The sequence below is a fragment of the Prionailurus viverrinus genome, chromosome B3 (genome assembly GCF_022837055.1).
Source record: "Prionailurus viverrinus isolate Anna chromosome B3, UM_Priviv_1.0, whole genome shotgun sequence".
NCBI lineage: Eukaryota > Metazoa > Chordata > Mammalia > Carnivora > Felidae > Prionailurus > Prionailurus viverrinus.
The window spans coordinates 98,083,902-98,101,829 of NC_062566.1; the positions used below are offsets into that span (position 1 = coordinate 98,083,902).

The window sequence follows — 17,928 nt, forward strand, 5'->3', positions numbered from 1 at the left end:
TATGTATTATATATACATATTATATATACTGCATACTATACAATTATGGCATCTTCATTACTCGCTAGCAGTTTCCTTGATGGCTGGGGAAATGTGTCAATCATCCTTCAGACGTGACAGTAAATAGGTAAAAGGTTTATTCAGAGATGAACATGTGGCGAGGAGAGCCATTGATCAGGAAGAAGCTGCAAAGACAGCTGCTCTTTTAGTTAATATCAATTGTCAAGCCATTTGTAAACGTCTTCTCTTTCCTGTTTTGTTCCTTTAGCTCTCCCCAATTTTGGCCCCTGGGCCGGTATCCCCTAATTGGGCTGCATCCACACCCAGCCAGCTTCGAGGCCCGACTGTATAAATCTAAGCATAGGAAACCCAGAATCTGACCTCAAGCCACTCCAGGAAACAAGTTAGCAATTTCCGCCACGCTACTCAAAACGTCACTGGCTACAGAAATTTCCACCGAGTGCTCAGAATTCCGGAAAACCAGGGAGCTTTCCTCCCGCCCACCAAAAGAAAGCTGCACCGCCCCGCCGGGCAGGCTGCAGTGCCGCAGGGAGCCTGAGGGAGGCGCGCGAGGCCCGGCCCGGCCCGGCCCAGCCCCGGTAGGAGGGGAGAGCGCGAGCGGGGGCGGCGCGCTCGCCGCTTCCTGTTCCGGCGCCAGGAGGAGCTGCGCGCTGTTAGTGCTGCCGCTGCTGCTGCCGCTGCCGCCACTGCCGTCAGTCAGTTCGCGCTCGGTTCTTCCGCACCCGGTTCGCTCGGACCCATCGCCGCTTGTAGACTCTACTGCGGTGTCGGATCTTGCTGGGTGAGGCTGCTTCGGCGCTAGGGGGATCATTGAGGGGAGCAAGGGAGCTCGCTCAAGCGAGAGGCGGGCGTGGTAACAGAGGTACCTCGAGTCGCCTCTTCGGGGGCTGGGAGTCAGCGTCTGCCCGCGCCATCTTCCTACGGGCTGCCGATTGCCCCCCAAAACCCCCCAGGGAGAAGGCGTCGGAGGCAGGTCACGTCGCGCCCGACGGGTTTCTCCGCTCTTGACGTCAGGATCGGTTTGGGGGCGGGGCGGCGAGCGGGCCCGGCCCCTCCCCCACCCCTTCCCTGGCGGCGCGACCCGCTCGGAGGCCGGTTCGCTCCGGTTGATCCCGGACTCCCTTTGTTCGTTTGGTCCTAAAGGGCTCCGGGCTCTCACCTCTTGGGCCCGACCCCCACCCCGATTCATTAGTGTCTAATAAAACGGGAGAGATAGGCCTGAATAGAGTCTTGGAGGAATCTGGCACTTGTTTAAGATTATCCGCAATGTGACAACGTTCTGGTCATTACCAAAGGACTTGATGGCAAATACATTCGATGAACACACAGGACAGAAGCCGTGAGAAGTGCTGAGTTCTGTGATACTGTTTTTTAGGATTTAGGAGCTTATGTTACGCTTGGAAGCTTGTATATAGCTAAAACCATTTCCTCTTTGAAAATCAAGAGCAGTGCTTTTACTGGATAAAATTTTTAACGTTGACGCTTCACACCATACTAACCTGCCCGAAAAAAACTTTTCGTGGCATTACTGCTAAAGAAATAGCACCCTTACACCTGATGATTGTAAAGGCCTGTCTTGAACACGAACCTTCACTACAGGCCAAGGTAGCCTTCAGAAGTCTTTGGGAAGTTCTTTGTTCGGCTGTATGCATTGGGCTGGAAGAACAGAAATCTTCCTTGGTACTGGTGTCTCTGAACCTCCCATTCAAAACTAGTTTGTCTTCAGAACTTGAGTTGGGTTGTGTATGTTAGAATGTTCTTTTCCTCTCTCCAGGAGGAACGGAGACCCATTCCTTAACTACAATCCTTGGGGCCAGTGTGTTTTGGAATTGAGAAATCTTTGGATTTTCTCTTCAGATCTTAGAGAATAAGGTGCATAGACAAGAGATCCCACCCCCGCAAAGTCGGCGCAGCATCCCTAATCCAAATTAATATTTGTGTAGCTATAGGTGTGCTACACTTTATGGAAACTATAAATATCAAGTCCGGTTTTGCCACCAAGTAAGTTTTATGCCAAACTTGGGAATGTTTCTTTTATTTTCGTAAGTTTCTGACTTGAGAAGCGCAGATAAAGGTTTGCGGACCTAGAGTAGCGAGCGTAAAAGCTAACGTTTGTTGAGTTTTCCTTGTGTGCCAGAAAGTGACCAGGAGATTTATTATGTAAGTCCCAGGGCAGGTCTGTGAGGTTGATATTATTCCTGCTTTTACCTCTGACGTTTGGAGAGGTCAAGCTGTGTAGAGCCAGCCAGTGAAGAGCTGCAGTTATATGTAGGCATTTGTAACTCTTTTAACCTGTGCTAGCTATATGCCTGTGTACGCAGGAAGAGGAGGTGGCCACCCACTATTTTTCGCGCGCGGTTATTATAGGCACTTGATTTATGAGTCCCGTTTAGTCTTTCACATCACTGGCCCGTTCTTTATAGTTGAAGAAACGGAGGGTCACTCAGGTGAGCTGAATGTGACTGAGACATTCAGACCTCAGACTAAAGGCCCTCTAAGACTTCTGTTCCTCCCCTTTCTGTATTCCAACCAGTCTGAACTGCTTACACTTCCCAGGGTGTGCTCTTCAGCTTTTCCGCAGTTGGCTCTTCTCCTAGGGCCTGTCCCACCATTCCCTACACCCAGCTCTTTCTTCATTGTTCTTCCAGGCTGCAAAGGAACTGCCTCTCAGGATTCTTCCCCTGAGACTCCCTTCCTTGATTCCTTTAGGAGCTCTTTGAGGTTCTCTCGGTGCCCTGTGCTTACCTGAGGTAAGGTAGTTACTGTTTAAAGGGTAGTTCTCCACCACACTGCGAATTCCTTAAGCATTTATTCCACACAGTACTATTCACTTCCCCAAAGCCCAACAAAGTGCTTGGTATGTATGTTCCAGACAGAAGTATCCAAGGAAATGTAGAAAATATGGCTGACATAAGGACCCAGTTCCTTGAGTTGCCAAATGTAAAATAGAATGTATCTGATAAAAAGACCAATACTAAAAACAATGATGTATTTTAACTCAAAATTTGTATTTTCGGTATATTACTGTCATCTCCCCCCATACGAAACAAATCAGTGCAAAAGTCCTGATTTTTCTTAGTTTCTTCTCATTTTCATTTCACATGTCTGTAGTACTTCATAGATTATTAAATATGCTACTTTTTTTAAAGTTTATTCATTTATTTTTAGAGAAAGAGAATGTGAGTGGGGGAGGGTCAGAGAGAATTCCAAGCATGCTCCTTCAGCACAGAGCCTGACGGGGGGCTCAGACCCATGAGGTGTTTGTGAAATCATGACCAGAGTCAGCAGCTTAACTGACTGAGCCACCCCGGCACCCCTAAATATGTTACTTTTAATTATCTGTGAAGTAGTCAGGATTTAACAACTGTTTTGTGGATGATAAATGGTCTCTGGTTAAAGTTTGCCTTAGTCAAAAGTCTTATTCAAAAGGATTGACGTCTAGGTTTCATAACTGTCTACTCCTATACTCTTTATCACTACATCACAGTTTGATGGCCCTTTGAAATAGTCCTTGTTGAGTAGTCACTAGTAAGTAATTTATGGAGTTCAACTTTTTAAAACCTTGTGATTGGACTGCCATTTTACTCTAAAAGCCATGAGTTACAGAAATATTTTATTCTTCTCGTATATGTCAAAAGAAATTTTGTATTGTTTTATTTTTTATTTTTTTATTTTTTCAACGTTTTTTATTTATTTTTGGGACAGAGCGAGACAGAGCATGAACGGGGGAGGGTCAGAGAGAGGGAGACACAGAATCGGAAACAGGCTCCAGGCTCCGAGCCATCAGCCCAGAGCCCGACGCGGGGCTCGAACTCACGGACCGTGAGATCGTGACCTGAGCTGAAGTCGGACACTTAACCGACTGCGCCACCCAGGCACCCCTGTACTGTTTTAAAATTACTAATCTCAGGGTGCCGAGGTGGCTCAGTCAGTTAAGCATGTGACTTCAGTTCAGGTCATGATCTCACGGTTCGTGAGTTCAAGCCCTGTGTCTGGCTCTGTGCTGACAGCTCAGAGCCTGGAGCCTGCCTCATAGTCTGTGTCTCCCTCTCTGTTGGCTTCTCCCCACCCTCTCAAAAATAAGTAAACATTTTTTTAAAATTTGTTTAATAAAATTATAAATCATGGGGCCCCTATGTGGCTAAGTCACTTAAGCATCCGACTCTTGAACTTAGCTCAGGTCATGATCTCACGTTTCGTGAGTTCGAGTCCCTCGCTTTCAGTGTGGAGCCTGCTTGGGATTCTCTCTCTCTCTACCCCTCCCCTGCTCATTCTCTCTCTCTCAATCTCAAAATAAATAAACCTCAAAGTAAAATAAAATTACTATTCTTGCTGCTTCAAAAATAAAGTTAGTATTTTTCAGGTGATGCATAGATCCTGCCATAAAGTAGTAATGGAGAGTTTTAGAAGTAATAGCTTTAGAGTATTCCCAAAAGAGAAAGAATGGAAATCTTTCTTGATTATAAACTTTTGGGGAGGAGTAGGAAGGCCACTTCAAGGTTACATTGGCCTCATCTTAATAATTAGCATAATCCAGGTATTTGGGAATAGATTTTTAGAAAATCTAGATTTTTAAAAATGATGTAACTCTTCTCACATTCAAACACTAATGTCCAACTCTATTTCTTACCTTTTTACAATGAAAGTGTTCTCCAAAGAGTAAATTAGGATGTTTCCCATTAATATGAACACTGCAGGGGAGCCTGAGTATTTTAGTCAGTTGATTCTGACTCTTGGTTTTGGCTCAGGTCATGAATTCACAGGTCATGGGTTTGAGTCCCTCATTGGGCTTCGTTACTTTAATCACAAGATTTGAGAACCTACAGGATGCCTGGGTGGCTCAGTTGGTTGAGCCTCTGACTCTGGATTTTTGTTCTGATCCTGATCCCAGGGTCTTGGGATCAAGCCCATGTTGGGCTCCACATGGATCCTCTCTCTCTTACATATAAGAATATAAGATTCTTATATGTATTCTCTAAAAATATACATACATATATAAAGATTCTTGGAGCGCCTGAGTAGCTCAGTTGGTTAAGCTTCCAACTCTTAATTTTGGTTCAGGTCATGATCTCACGGTTCATGGGTTCGAGCCCCACGTCAGCTCTGCGCTGGCAGGGCAGAGCCTGTTTGGGATTTTCCCTCTCCCTCTTTTTCTGCCCTTTCCCTGCTTGTGTGCACTTAACTCTCAAAATAAATAAACATTAAAAAAATAGTTTTTAAAGCTTAATAATTAAAAAAAAAAAAAGATTCCAGTACCTCCTTTATCTTCCAGGGTTTAATTTTTAACTTCAAATTTGGAAAGCCAGAGTTGCTGGGAAAGGAGTAATTCTGAAGACCCATATAGCAAGACCACATGAAAATGAGTGGATTGCTTTGTTCCCCTCTCCAGAATTAATGTGAACTTTGATACAGAACCATTTTGTTTCAGAAAGGCTCATCCTATTTAAAAAGTGTGTTAGTCTTATATAGACTAAACTTTTCATGCAATGAAAAGTTTCTTCAGGTGTTAGTCCTAAGAATTTACTATTGTGTGATGTGCTATTTTAGTATAAAACAAACCTTAACGTGGGAGTGAATGGATAATTGTATTTGCTCTACGTTCAAGATGTGTTTTTTGACATTCTGGATAAATAGCAAGGTTATAGCAGTTCTGACTTAGGCTTCATATACTTTTTATCATTCCTCACAACTAATAATACTAAAAAACAAAACTCTCAGAATGCAAGGATGGTTCAATATTAAGCAATTTTTATATGTAATTAACTAAGTTGATGGCTTAAAGGAGAAAAACTGAAATCAACTCATTAGATGTCAAAAAGATCTGAGGAAATGCAGTGTCTTCCCTAAATGTTTTTGTCTCTAGCAAAATGGAAATAAATAAATCTAGCAACATAGGCATAGACTTCTTTAATTTTTTCAAATCTCAAACTAAAATTGGGAATTTTACTTAAACATTAGAGGCGTTTTGAGAAGAGTTGGGAACAAGAAGACCACTGTGCTCACTATCACTATTTAACATTTCATTGTGAAGTTTAGCTAACACAAAGGAGAAAAGAAGTTAGTTTGGAAAGACAATGTAAAATTATTCTTTTGCAAATGGCATAATTTTTTACCTGAAATCCCAGAGAATCAGCCGAGTCAGGAATAAAATAATTTAGTAATATCACCACTTACAAAATTAATACACTAAAATTTAAAAAGTCTTAAATAGGGGCGCCTGGCTGCCTCAGTAAAGCATGCAACTCTTTTTTTTTTTTTTTTAATTTTTTTTTTCAACGTTTATTTATTTTTTGGGGGACAGAGAGAGACAGAGCATGAACGGGGGAGGGGCAGAGAGAGAGGGAGACACAGAATCGGAAACAGGCTCCAGGCTCTGAGCCATCAGCCCAGAGCCCGACGCGGGGCTCGAACTCATGGACCGCGAGATCGTGACCTGGCTGAAGTCGGACGCTTAACCGACTGCGCCACCCAGGCGCCCCTGAAGCATGCAACTCTTGATACTGGAGGTGTGAGTTTGAGCCCTACATTAATAAAAAAAATAAAAACAAAAAAACAAGCTTAAAAAACTATTGACAAATGACAATGATGGGAACTAGGAAGACATACCTTGTTCTTGAATGAAAAGTTTTGATGTTTTGAATATATTGCATGTTCCCTATATTAATCTGTAAATTTAATGCAATTCCAACCAAAACAGCAGCGAATTCTTATTTATTTTTCTAAATGATCTGGAAAAAATAAACAATATTCAGGAAAATCTGGGGTGGGGAGTGAACAGTAACAATAGGTCAACTTACATTAAAAATTTGTTAAAAATATAAAGGTACTGAAATTAAGATGGAATATTATGGTGCAGATCAGTAGAAAATATCAGATTTCACATTATCTGTGGGAAATAATGGAGGCTCTATAGCCCAGTGGTTAAAAGCCTTGGCTCTGGAATCAGACTGTACTGGAGTTTGAACCCCTTTCTACCTGCCACTAGCTCTGTACCTTTAAGCAAGTTAACTTGATGAGCTTCCTTTTCTGAAGCTGTAAACTGAGCAAAAGAATTTTGCATCTATTCAATGAGATCACCTATGTAAAACACTTTTAGCAGAGTGCCTGTTCATGGTAAACACTGTGTAGGTATTTGTTGTTAGGAAGTATTTGTTGCTCATAGTGGCAGTAGAATGTATTAAGGGTAGCTGTCATATCCATTGAGAAGAGATAGATTATACAGCAATTATTGCTTGAAAGAAAAAAAGATTTTTAAAATTTGTTTTAAAATACGAAATTTATTGTCAAATTGGTTTCCATACAACACCCAGTGCTCATTCCAACAGGTGCCCTCCTCAATGCCTATCACACACTTTCCCCTCCCTCCCACCCTCCATCAACCCTCAGTTTGTTCTCAGTTTTTAAGAGTCTCTTATGTTTTGGCTCCCTCCCTCTCTAACCTCTTTTTTTTTCTTCCCCCCTCCATGGTCTTCTCTTAAGTTTCTCAGGATCCACATAAGAGTGAAAACATATGGTATCTGTCTTTCTCTGTATGACTTATTTCACTTAACTCCATCTACGTTGCTACAAAAGGCCATATTTCATTCTTTCTCATTGCCATGTAGTATTCCACTGTGTATATAAACCACGATTTCCTTATCCATTCATCTGTTGATGGACATTTAGGCTCAGAAAAAAAGATTTTAAATGAAACCATATTACTACTGTTATGAAGCACAGGTAAATTTTTTGTCTCACGTTTCAGAGCTAATTTCCTTACAGTTTAACAAAGCGTTAAAAAGATTTACTACTAAGTTGTAAAATTATCAAAGGCAAAAAGAGTACATACTATCTTACTCTGTTCATTGTGAAGCTAAAGAATAGGCAAAAACTAAGAAAATGATTGCTGAGTGGAAGGAGGAGTTGATTGGAAAGTTAGCATGAGTAAATCTGTAGTGAAGGAAAATGTCTGTATCTTTCTTGTTTAATGGGGCATGTATAGTTGTCAGCTTGTTGACCTGAACACCTCACATCCCATGCATCTTCTTGGGTATTAATTGTACTTCCCTTTTAGAAATTGACAAAAGTGGCCCAAGGACATGAGCAAATTCACAAAATAAATTTATTCTGATTTGGGCATGAAATTTAAAAGCAGCTCTACTTTCCACTTAATTTTAAAGATGTAAGTTGAAACAACAAGGTGGCAGTTATTAACTTGCCCTAATTAAAAACTGTTTACAATTTAAAAAATATCCAGGGCGCCTCAGTGGCTCAGTTGGTTGCACGTCCGACTTCAACTCAAGTCATGATCTTGCAGTTTGTGAGTTCGAGCCTTGTGTCGGGCTCTGTGCTGAGAGCTCAGAGCCTGGAGCTTACTTCGGATTCTGTGTCTCCCCCTTTCTCTGCCCCTCCCATGCTCATGCTCTGTCTCTCAATAATAAATGTTAAAAAAAAATTTTTTTAAATATCCAGTGGTGAAGAGAAGTTTAAAAAGATAGTGTAAATTTGCAAAGGACTCTAAAGTGTCATGACCTTTATAAAAGATGGATTTTAGATAGCCTTACCTGCTGACTATAAATTTCACTTCTAGTACTTTTTCCTGGTGACAGATTCACAAGGATATGTGTTCAGAAGTGTTCACTGTATCATCGTTGTAAACCGCTCAAAATGCAAATGACCTAAACCACCACCAAAATGAGAGTGCAGATCACTTTTTTATATTGGGGATCACTTTTATATGACGTGCAGCCAGTAAACAGGGACGACATTTGTAAAACCACATGAAGTGCTATGGAAGTTTTCCCTATTAAAAAAAAAAGAAAAAAGACATTATATACATGATTAAGTAAAAGTGGTATATGCAGAGAAAGTTCCTCACAGGATATACAAGAAGTGGTAAGCACTGGTTTTGAAGTATTCTTTTTTTTTTTTCTTTCTTTTCTTTAGGAAAATGTCTGATGAATTTTCGGTAAGTTGATACATTTATCCTTCATAAGGTTTTTGACTCTTGAAAAAATGACATAGTTCTAACTATGGACCTCAAGTCTTTTAATTTGAAAGAGATGCTTTGTGTGATTCTTGCTGGGGGCAGGAGGCACATGTGATTTTAATAGATGATTTGCCTTTATTGAATTAGATATAATATGTTTGAAAATTTGTATGTCTCTTTATAAATCCTTAAATTAAAAAATTTAAGAAGTGTTGTTACTTGTGTTCTCTAGTAACTTGGCAATGTTAATAATAGCATTTATTGGATATTATATACACCAGACACTATGTTAAGGATATTACATGAACTATCTTATTTAAGCCTCAAGTTAATGCTAAAGTTGTTTGTTTGTTTGTTTTTAATGAGGAAACTAAAGCTCAGAGAGGGTATGTAACTTGTTTGCTATAAAGCCAGGATTCAGACCCACGGTATTTTGATTTATCATATTTAGAAAATTTGATCTTTTCTAAGGAATTTGCATTGTGAAGTTGGTTTTTATATTAAATGAATTGTTTTTAAACTGAGCAGCCTGCCTTTTGAAGATGTTCTACAGGTTTATAATCCCTGATTCTGTAGCTTACTGTCCTTTATGGGTATGTAATCATGTTTGACATGGCTCATCCCTGAAGAAGATTGATAAGACGTGCCTGTTTTGTATTCCAGTTGGCAGATGCGCTACCTGAACACTCCCCTGCCAAAACCTCTGCTGTGAGCAATACAAAACCTGGCCAACCTCCTCAAGGCTGGCCAAGTTCCAACCCTTGGAATAACCCAAGTGCTCCACCTTCTGTGCCATCTGGACTCCCACCAAGTGCAACACCCTCCACTGTGCCTTTTGGACCAGCACCAACAGGAATGTATCCCTCTGTGCCTCCCACCGGACCACCTCCAGGACCCCCAGCACCCTTTCCTCCTTCTGGACCATCATGTCCCCCACCTGGTGGTCCTTATCCAGCCCCAACTGTGCCAGGCCCTGGCCCCACGGGGCCATATCCTACACCAAATATGCCCTTTCCGGAGCTTCCAAGACCATATGGTGCACCCACAGATCCAGCTGCTGCTGGTCCTTTAGGTCCATGGGGATCCATGTCTTCTGGACCTTGGGCACCAGGAATGGGTGGGCAGTATCCTACCCCTAATATGCCATATCCATCTCCAGGGCCATATCCCGCACCTCCTCCCCAAGCACCAGGGGCAGCACCACCTGTTCCGTGGGGCACTGTTCCACCAGGAGCCTGGGGACCACCAGCACCATATCCTGCCCCTGCAGGATCATATCCCACACCAGGACTCTATCCCACTCCCAACAATCCTTTTCAAGTGCCTTCAGGACCTTCTGGTGCTCCACCGATGCCTGGTGGCCCCCATGTGAGTTAAATTTATTACTTAAAATGCACTAATAGTCACATAAACACAACTGAAAGATTACTTGCCTCCAGTTTGAATAGATTAGAAAGCTTATAAAACTTTTTAAGAGAAGGGGTGTGTGTATATGAGATAAGAGTACATTTCAAGCTTGAGATAAAGCATTTAAAAGAATAAAACCTACGTATTCTTGGTACTGAAATTAGGACAATTTCCCAAAGATCCCCAAAGACTTTGTAATGTAGTAAGCAATGTCCTTAACATCCTTGAGGTAAACTCAAGTGCATTTCATTGGACTTCTTTTTTTTTTAAACATTTCTCAATCATGTTTTATAGCATCACCACAAAGTACAGTTCAGTAAAAACAATCTTGGTCTGACTTGATACAGAGAGCGATTTTTAGAGAATCTAAGGCAGTGAATATATAACGTTGCCTGTTCTTCCTGTAACTCTCCATAGTGTTTCTCAGCCAGAGTTTTGTTAGGTCCTCGGCAGCATTGAGATCGATATTATATCACTATTCTGCATTGTCAGTTACAGGTAATGCTTCATGCTTTACTGTCAGCCAAGCCAGAGTAGTAGGGTTGACATCTTAGTTGGAGAACCTGTCTTGGGCATATGACCAAATAGAAAAGCAGCCCACTTCCTCCCGGAAGGAAGCCAAGTGAATCTTCAGAGTCCTGATTCTCATTAGGGGAAAAAAGTCAACTTACTCTTAACAAAATAATCAGATCTCCAACTAGATTAATCAAATATCCACCTCAACTGTAAAGGAAAAAGAATCTTTTTTCTTTTTTATAATTTTTTAAAGTTTATTTATGAGACACACTCACACACATGAGTGGGGGAGGGTCAGAGTGAGAGAGAAGACACGGAATCTGAAGGAGGCTCCAGGCTCTGAGCTGTCAGCCCAGAGCCTAACACAGGGCTTGAAGTCCCAAACCATGAGATCATGACCTGAGCTGAAGTCAGACTCTTAACCAACCGAGCCACCCAGGTGCCCCAGAAAAAGAGTCTTAATAAAATGCTCCCAAAACTCACTTTCATTAGTATAAATTCTTGCTATATGTATTTTCTTTAAAATTTTTTTTGCAAATTGTAGCCAAAATAAATGAGATGACTTGCTGTTTGGATTTATTAAGCAATACGTGTATTTTAAGCCACAGCAAGGAGTTGTTAAATTCCACTTACAAAATCTAGAGGTTTACTTTTTCTTTTTTCTATTGCAGTCTTACCATTAAGTTAATGGATGAAGAGAGGACGCTTTGCTTTTTGAAGTACATACGTATGCACATGAATGCATACATAAAAAATTGGTGGTTTCACTGTTCTTAGAGGGCATTCATGAAAGAACAACTCTTGCACCTCTCAGAGAAGATATCTGCCTCTTGTAACTTGGATGTATAGTACATCTGATGGATACAATCAGATAAAAATGTAAAAGTAAATCATTCAAATGTGATTTTTATTTGGTTTTTATGGAACGCTAAAGTGATGAAGTATATTGAATAGCTCTTTGATACAATTTGTCTAAAACAAGTTTTTGATTTGTTTAAATTATGAAACCACACACTTAAAACTCTAAGATGATGTGGATTATTGTTAGAATCTGCAACCTCATTGGCAAATTATTTCAAATATTTTTCTATAATCACTTTTTCCCCTAAATAAACACACTTTGAAAACAATCACATTGTCATAATTTAAACAAATGATGCCTCTCAACATCTTGAGCTGCCCTGTCTACAGGATGACCAAATCTGGTCCTCTTGAGGTTGTAGTTTGGATGTACGTTTTAAAGCTATTGGTAATTATTGTCTGATGTTGAGTTCATTAGCCAGGCAGTGTTCGCTTTTATCCTTGATCTTTTAGTAAAAACTTGTCTTTCATTTTGAGTTCCACCTGATTTGCTTCATTGTTAGCCAGATGGGTCACACATGTCTAAAATCTGCCATGTATGAAAACTTTTTTCTTTTTAATGCAGGCCAACATGTGTGTAAATTATTATTAGAGAATTAGCAATCTCTGTATTACTTTGGAGTAGATTTTGAGATGTCAATATTGCTTTGGAAAGAACTCAAAGAAGGAAATAATTCTCTCTGTCTTGAACCTCAAGCCAGAGGAAGCCCTGGAAATTGCTTCATAGTGACAAGTAACTTGCATTCCCACAAAACGCTCTTCTACTCAGACCCTTCCAGGAAGATAGCTCTCCCTTAGTTCTTGAAGGAGCACATCCCTTAGTTTCTCTCTGATTCGGAAAACTGGCACACTCTAGGGGTCTAGTGTAAACACGTAAAGCAGTTACGTTTCAAGAACTTCAGTCATTTAGACATGACTGTTCTCTTTGTACAAGCGTGATCAAAATGTGTGTTTTTCGGAGTCTGGTTAAGCCGGGTCATGGTCTCTTGCATAGTTTCCTGCATCTGTCTGTAAAGTGCTTAAGGCTAATTGGTCAGTTCTGTATTTGTTGACAGGTAAACAGGTAGAATTGAGTGCCATCCTTCACAACTGTCCTCTAGTTCTAACACTGAAAATAATAAGTGTAGATCTCTGCAGTTGAGTTGAAAGCAGTGTGACTGTTGCTTAAATAAGTGTAACCACCAAAATAGCCTAAGTAGTTTTTTGGCACCTTATCTTTAAATCAGATTCTTAGATTCTTAGAACTGACTATGTTATTTGTCAGATAACATTTTGAAACTTTGAATGTATCCGTCGGGTTACTAAAATATGTTGTGAATTTCTTGACTAGTATAGGAGAGATTTATGTTAGAGCTCTTGTTTTTGCTTAGAAATGAGATATTTAGTAGTTTGTTTCTCTTATAGTTGAAATGTCAAGAATGCCAAATGCTGCCAATTTAATGGTTTGATAGCTACCTCCTTTTAAGAAAGCAAGATGGTCATCTTTGAGAAGAACATTCAGTGTTTAAGCTCCTTTTTAAGTAGATGATAGAGTCAAGCTTTCAGAATTGAAACTGAATTGTTTAGATATTTTCAGACTGGGGAATGTCGTTAGACAGCTCTTACATAGTGGCACAAGCAGTCTTTTTTTTCTTCCCCTTGCAAGGCAATCTACGACTATCTACAACACTGTTGGAATCTTTTGTCAAAGTAGCCTCCCATTTACAAGGCAGGAGCCTTAGGAGGTATTTTAGCTTAGGGATCGGGCAATATCCTGTCAGCTAACTGGAGGAATAAGACGGGAAAAGTGAGATAGCAAAAATCTCCTTGTGGTTATTTTGGTTGTGCTACATTGGGGTAAGTTGACAGCTCTGGCTTTAGATACAATATTTAACACTAGAGGATGATGTTTGACTGAAACAAGTGGCAGCATGTTTGGGAATCTGTCATTGCGGAGTCTGTTTATTAGAGGAGAAAATCTGCTAAAGGATTGGGAAGGACCAGGAGCCTAAGATTTGGAATTACTACCCCCAGTAAGTATATACATTTGGCTAGTAACCCATACTGCCCAGTGTGGCCATGACACAACACCTTTTCTTTGCTTTTCGAGGACTTTCCAACTAGTAGTTGGGAAATTTTTTTTTAACATAAGAATGGGAATCAAAGGGACTAGAATTTACTTTTATACTCCTTTTAGCTTTTTAGAGCATTATTTCTCAACTTGGGAGAGTCTTCGTTCTTGTGGGCACTCTGGGACAAAAACGTATTTTTAGGTTCAGGGTAAAGTTAAAAGCAGAAGTTATTTCAGTGGAGGAATGGGGGAAAGGTTGCGAGGAAGGTTTTTTTTCTTTATAGGGGAATAATGTTGCTTTCGAAACAAGTCCTAGGCTGGCATCCGTTTAGGGAGGAGACCGTTTCTTAGAAAAGTTTGCCTGGTCTTTGAAGGGAATACATGGTGTGGGATATGCTGGCACTTGGACTGTCTCAGAGCAAGAACTTTAAGACAAATTTGATGGAGATCATTGAGATGTGTTGAGGAATAGTGCTTCTGGAGTTGGAATCTTAGATTTTGAAATGTCGAACCTAAAAATGACAACAAAAAATGAAAATAAAGACCTTAGGTCCTTATCACACGTGCAGTTTCTCAAGAATCAAGGCTCCTTAAATGAGTGTGTGAACTACCTTGGCTTGTCCATACTGGACTTAGCCTGACACCTTTTCATGCTTTTGAAGATGGCTGTTTACAAGTCTGACTCCACAGCCCTGTTTTGTATAAAGTAATGCATCGATTATTCAGGAGTAGACAATACATTTGTTTTAGTTACCCCAGGGCCTCCTTCTTTCTGCCTTGTTTTTAGTGTTTATTGTTTTCAGTAGAGAATAGTAAAAGGGGAGAGAAGAAAGGGGGTAACTTTTTGGCCTTGGTCTGGCACACCACTACAACAGAATATTGGCATAGAAGTCAGTTTTGCCCATAAAATTTTACCTCACAAATAATTCGCTACATATCGTACTCAAACGTACAACTTTTGAAACTATTGGTATAGATGAACGAAGCCCTACTCAAGTCTCAATTACAATACTGTGCCTGGTTTGCATATCAGTTAGTTGCCTATACTTCTAAGTGATGAGTGCCAATGTCTTCCTTCCTCACCCTGAATAATCTAGTGCTAGATTTATAAAATGCCAGGGTTATAAACCCTGGAAATTAAAGCTAAGCACAGACCTGCAGGTGTTGATTTTTGAAAAACAAGGTTAGAATCAGATGAATCACACTGATACATGTACTATGCATAGAAAGTAAAGGGTGACTTTCAGGGAAGACTGTAATTTAATCTTAAGCAATATTTAGTATTGAAGACAGACCCTTTTTATTTTCAGAATTCTGCCAAGTAAAAGAAAAATTGTCAATAAAATAATCAGTATTAAAGAAATGCCATGCAAGCTTCTGGCTATAGAAAACACTGAGAACTGCATTCATTTAAGAGACACTTCAGTGTCTGATCCCGGTGCTTTGCCAGATTCCAGAGATACAGAGATGAAAGAGAATGCCTGTCCTGCAGAGGCTTACAGTCTAGGGGTGGCATTGGAAAATTCAGTAGTGCACCCATTTTTGGTTTACCTAGATAAACATTTTAATTTGCCACTGGTGAAAATTATAGAACAGCCTTTGGACATTTTAAAGAGCAAAGTATGGTATACCTTTTTTTTTTAAGTAAGAAATTAATGTTTTTCAAGATCGTAGTGTTTGTCAGTGCAGCTATTCATGTGTGCAAAGTAACGGGACGTTTTTCCTCTTCAATTCCTCCCTGGATGAAGGCACTTAAACTGCCTGTCCCTGGTTAGCAGATACTGATTTGTTGCCATTAAGTAAACTTGACTTCTTATGCGTGCTCTATAAAAAGGTTTTTTTTTTTGTATTTTTTCTTAATATTGTGATTTTTTTAAGTTGACTTAATAATGACAAATTTAATGTATGTAATTGTCTATGCATTTTAAGTTAAACTGCCTACAATGTGATTTGAGACCTAGACATTTGTTTGTATTATGAACTGTAAGCAATCTGTTTGAAACGTTAGGTTTATCACCTGCTGCTGTATTTGTAAACAAAGACATATGTTGCTTTAAGAAGTAATTATAATTAGGAATAGTCTATGGATGTGATACTTGATATTTTTTAAGATAAACTTGTTTGCTTTTGTGTATTATACCAGAAAACTTTTTTAAAAAATGTATTTTCATGGTTTCATAGTTTTTCCATGTATCTTATTCTGCAGCCCAGTTCTAGGCTTCTCTGAGAAGTCCTTAGTCTAATTAACTGCAAAATTGTTGTCAGAAAGAAAGAAAGAAAGAAAGAGAAAGAGAGAAAGAAAGGGCGGGCCTGAGACGCTCCTCTGTGTGTGACCTGCATTCACGAAGGCATTTGAATAGGCTGCCTGGGAACAACCCTCCACAAACCCACTTTCAGCAACATGGTGTCCATTGTGTGGGTTTCTTCTTCTCCCTTCAAGGCTATGTCATTCTTTGTAACCAGGTTATCTGTATAATCAGAGTTTCTCTGCCCCAGCTGCCACCACCCCCACTTTTATGAAAGATTGTTCTATTCTTGTCATAACTACTGTGCCTGTGGTGAGGGCCACATTAATAAACTTGGTACAGTTCACCATTCCCTTTCCACAGGGGGGTTTGTTAGCCTGCCTTGAACCCCAGTGTGGTTGGGGCTATAAACGAGTCACCTGTACTATATTATGCTTTTGAAAGAGCCTTCTGCTTTTTGCCTTATAATTGGACACCGTGCAACTGTAAATTTTTTTAAGTTGCATTTGATGTCTTACTTCCTATCTCCTAAAGGTGGGCTAGGGTTCCTTCCCATCATGAGATGACAGTGTTTCAGCCAACACCTTCTTCCCTGGAGACCTGACCCAAGCAGGTTCTCTTTTTACCACCATATTAAAACTTAGCACCAATCCTTTTGCAGCAGGTTTCTAAAGCAAAATAGAATCCTATTCGCTTACTTATTTTCAGTAAGACAATGCAATACACAATTCTAATACCAGAAGAGAATTTGGGCCATCCCTCAGTTTGTTCCTATGGCATGTAAACATGATTCTCCTCATGTGGGCATTGAACAGTTCCATTTTCACTCTTATTTTGTGGTGCCCTGCGCTTCCGGGGATGAGGAGAAGGTAGAGCTTAGTCTCTCCCTACTCTGTGCCTTCACTAAAGCAATTCCACTCTTCCACTTTATTATTTTACTTACTGTATTAGCTTGGGCTGCCATAACAAAACATCACAGATTGGGTGGCTTAACCAACAGAGATATTTCTCAAAGTTCTGGAGGACAGGAAGTCCTCCCATCAAGGTGCTGGTCCTGCTCAGTTCCCAGTAAGGACTCTGTGGCTTGTAGATGGCTGTCTCCTCACTGTGTCCTCATAGTGGAGAGAGAAGAAGCAAGCTCTGTTGTCTCTTACAAGGACACTAATCCCGTCTGGGCACCCTACCCTTGTAACCTCATCTAAATGAATTACTCCCAAAGGCTCCATCCTCGAGTACCATCACATCCAGGGTTAGGACTTTGATGTGAATTTGGGGGGACACAAGTTGGTTCATAGCACTTACAGATAAGTTGCTTGGGGGAACAGATGTTTTGCTGCTTTTAAATTTCAGAAATGGTTGTAGATGATGGTTTCTTTGTTGAGGTTTGCTGAAATCACAATCCTAGATTCACAAGTATAATAGAATCTCAGGCCACCTAGAATTCTAAGCTATGCTTACGAGTGTTAGTATCATCTAAGAGGAAATGTAACACTTTGGTCAGTTTTTGCTGTGGTCCTTATTTTATGTTAAGCCTCTTTTTTAAACCGCCATTTAGACCAGCATTCCTTAAAGTTAGGTAGATTAAAAAGAATCCTTTTTTAGAGATAAGGAAACCTTAAAAAGGTTATTTAAGTAAATTCCCAAAGTCATAGTAATAATGGATGGCGCCAACTCTGTCACCAGGGCTTAGGGTTTGTCTACTTTTTGTTCAGGCATCCAGTACCCTTTTTATGCAGTTGCTTGCTTACCAGTCTAGACCATTGCCTTTTCTCTTCCACTTGTTCTTGTTCCCTTAAGCTGCCACTGGTAGGTTCCAAAGCTGTGGGAAAACTCCCAAAATAACTGGTTAACTTTTTAGA

General features: G+C 40.3%; 1 protein-coding gene across 4 annotated transcripts; it reads left to right on the forward strand.

Annotated features, from left to right (window-relative positions):
- The first annotated feature begins 666 nt into the window (after nucleotides 1–666).
- On the forward strand, nucleotides 667–14,124 carry MAPK1IP1L (mitogen-activated protein kinase 1 interacting protein 1 like). Of its 4 annotated transcripts, XM_047862770.1 has the most exons (6): nucleotides 667–802; nucleotides 1,796–2,022; nucleotides 2,670–2,771; nucleotides 8,947–8,968; nucleotides 9,653–10,357; nucleotides 11,584–14,124. In XM_047862770.1, exons 4-6 carry the CDS (start codon nucleotides 8,951–8,953, stop codon nucleotides 11,593–11,595), a joined length of 735 nt encoding a protein of 244 aa, XP_047718726.1. In that variant the 5' UTR covers nucleotides 667–802; nucleotides 1,796–2,022; nucleotides 2,670–2,771; nucleotides 8,947–8,950; the 3' UTR covers nucleotides 11,596–14,124. The 4 variants fall into 4 exon arrangements, with proteins under 4 accessions (XP_047718726.1, XP_047718725.1, XP_047718724.1 ...); XM_047862769.1 differs by lacking the exon at nucleotides 1,796–2,022 and having other exon boundaries at nucleotides 675–802; XM_047862771.1 differs by lacking the exons at nucleotides 667–802; nucleotides 1,796–2,022 and adding an exon at nucleotides 1,007–1,626.
- The last annotated feature ends 3,804 nt before the right edge of the window (nucleotides 14,125–17,928 follow it).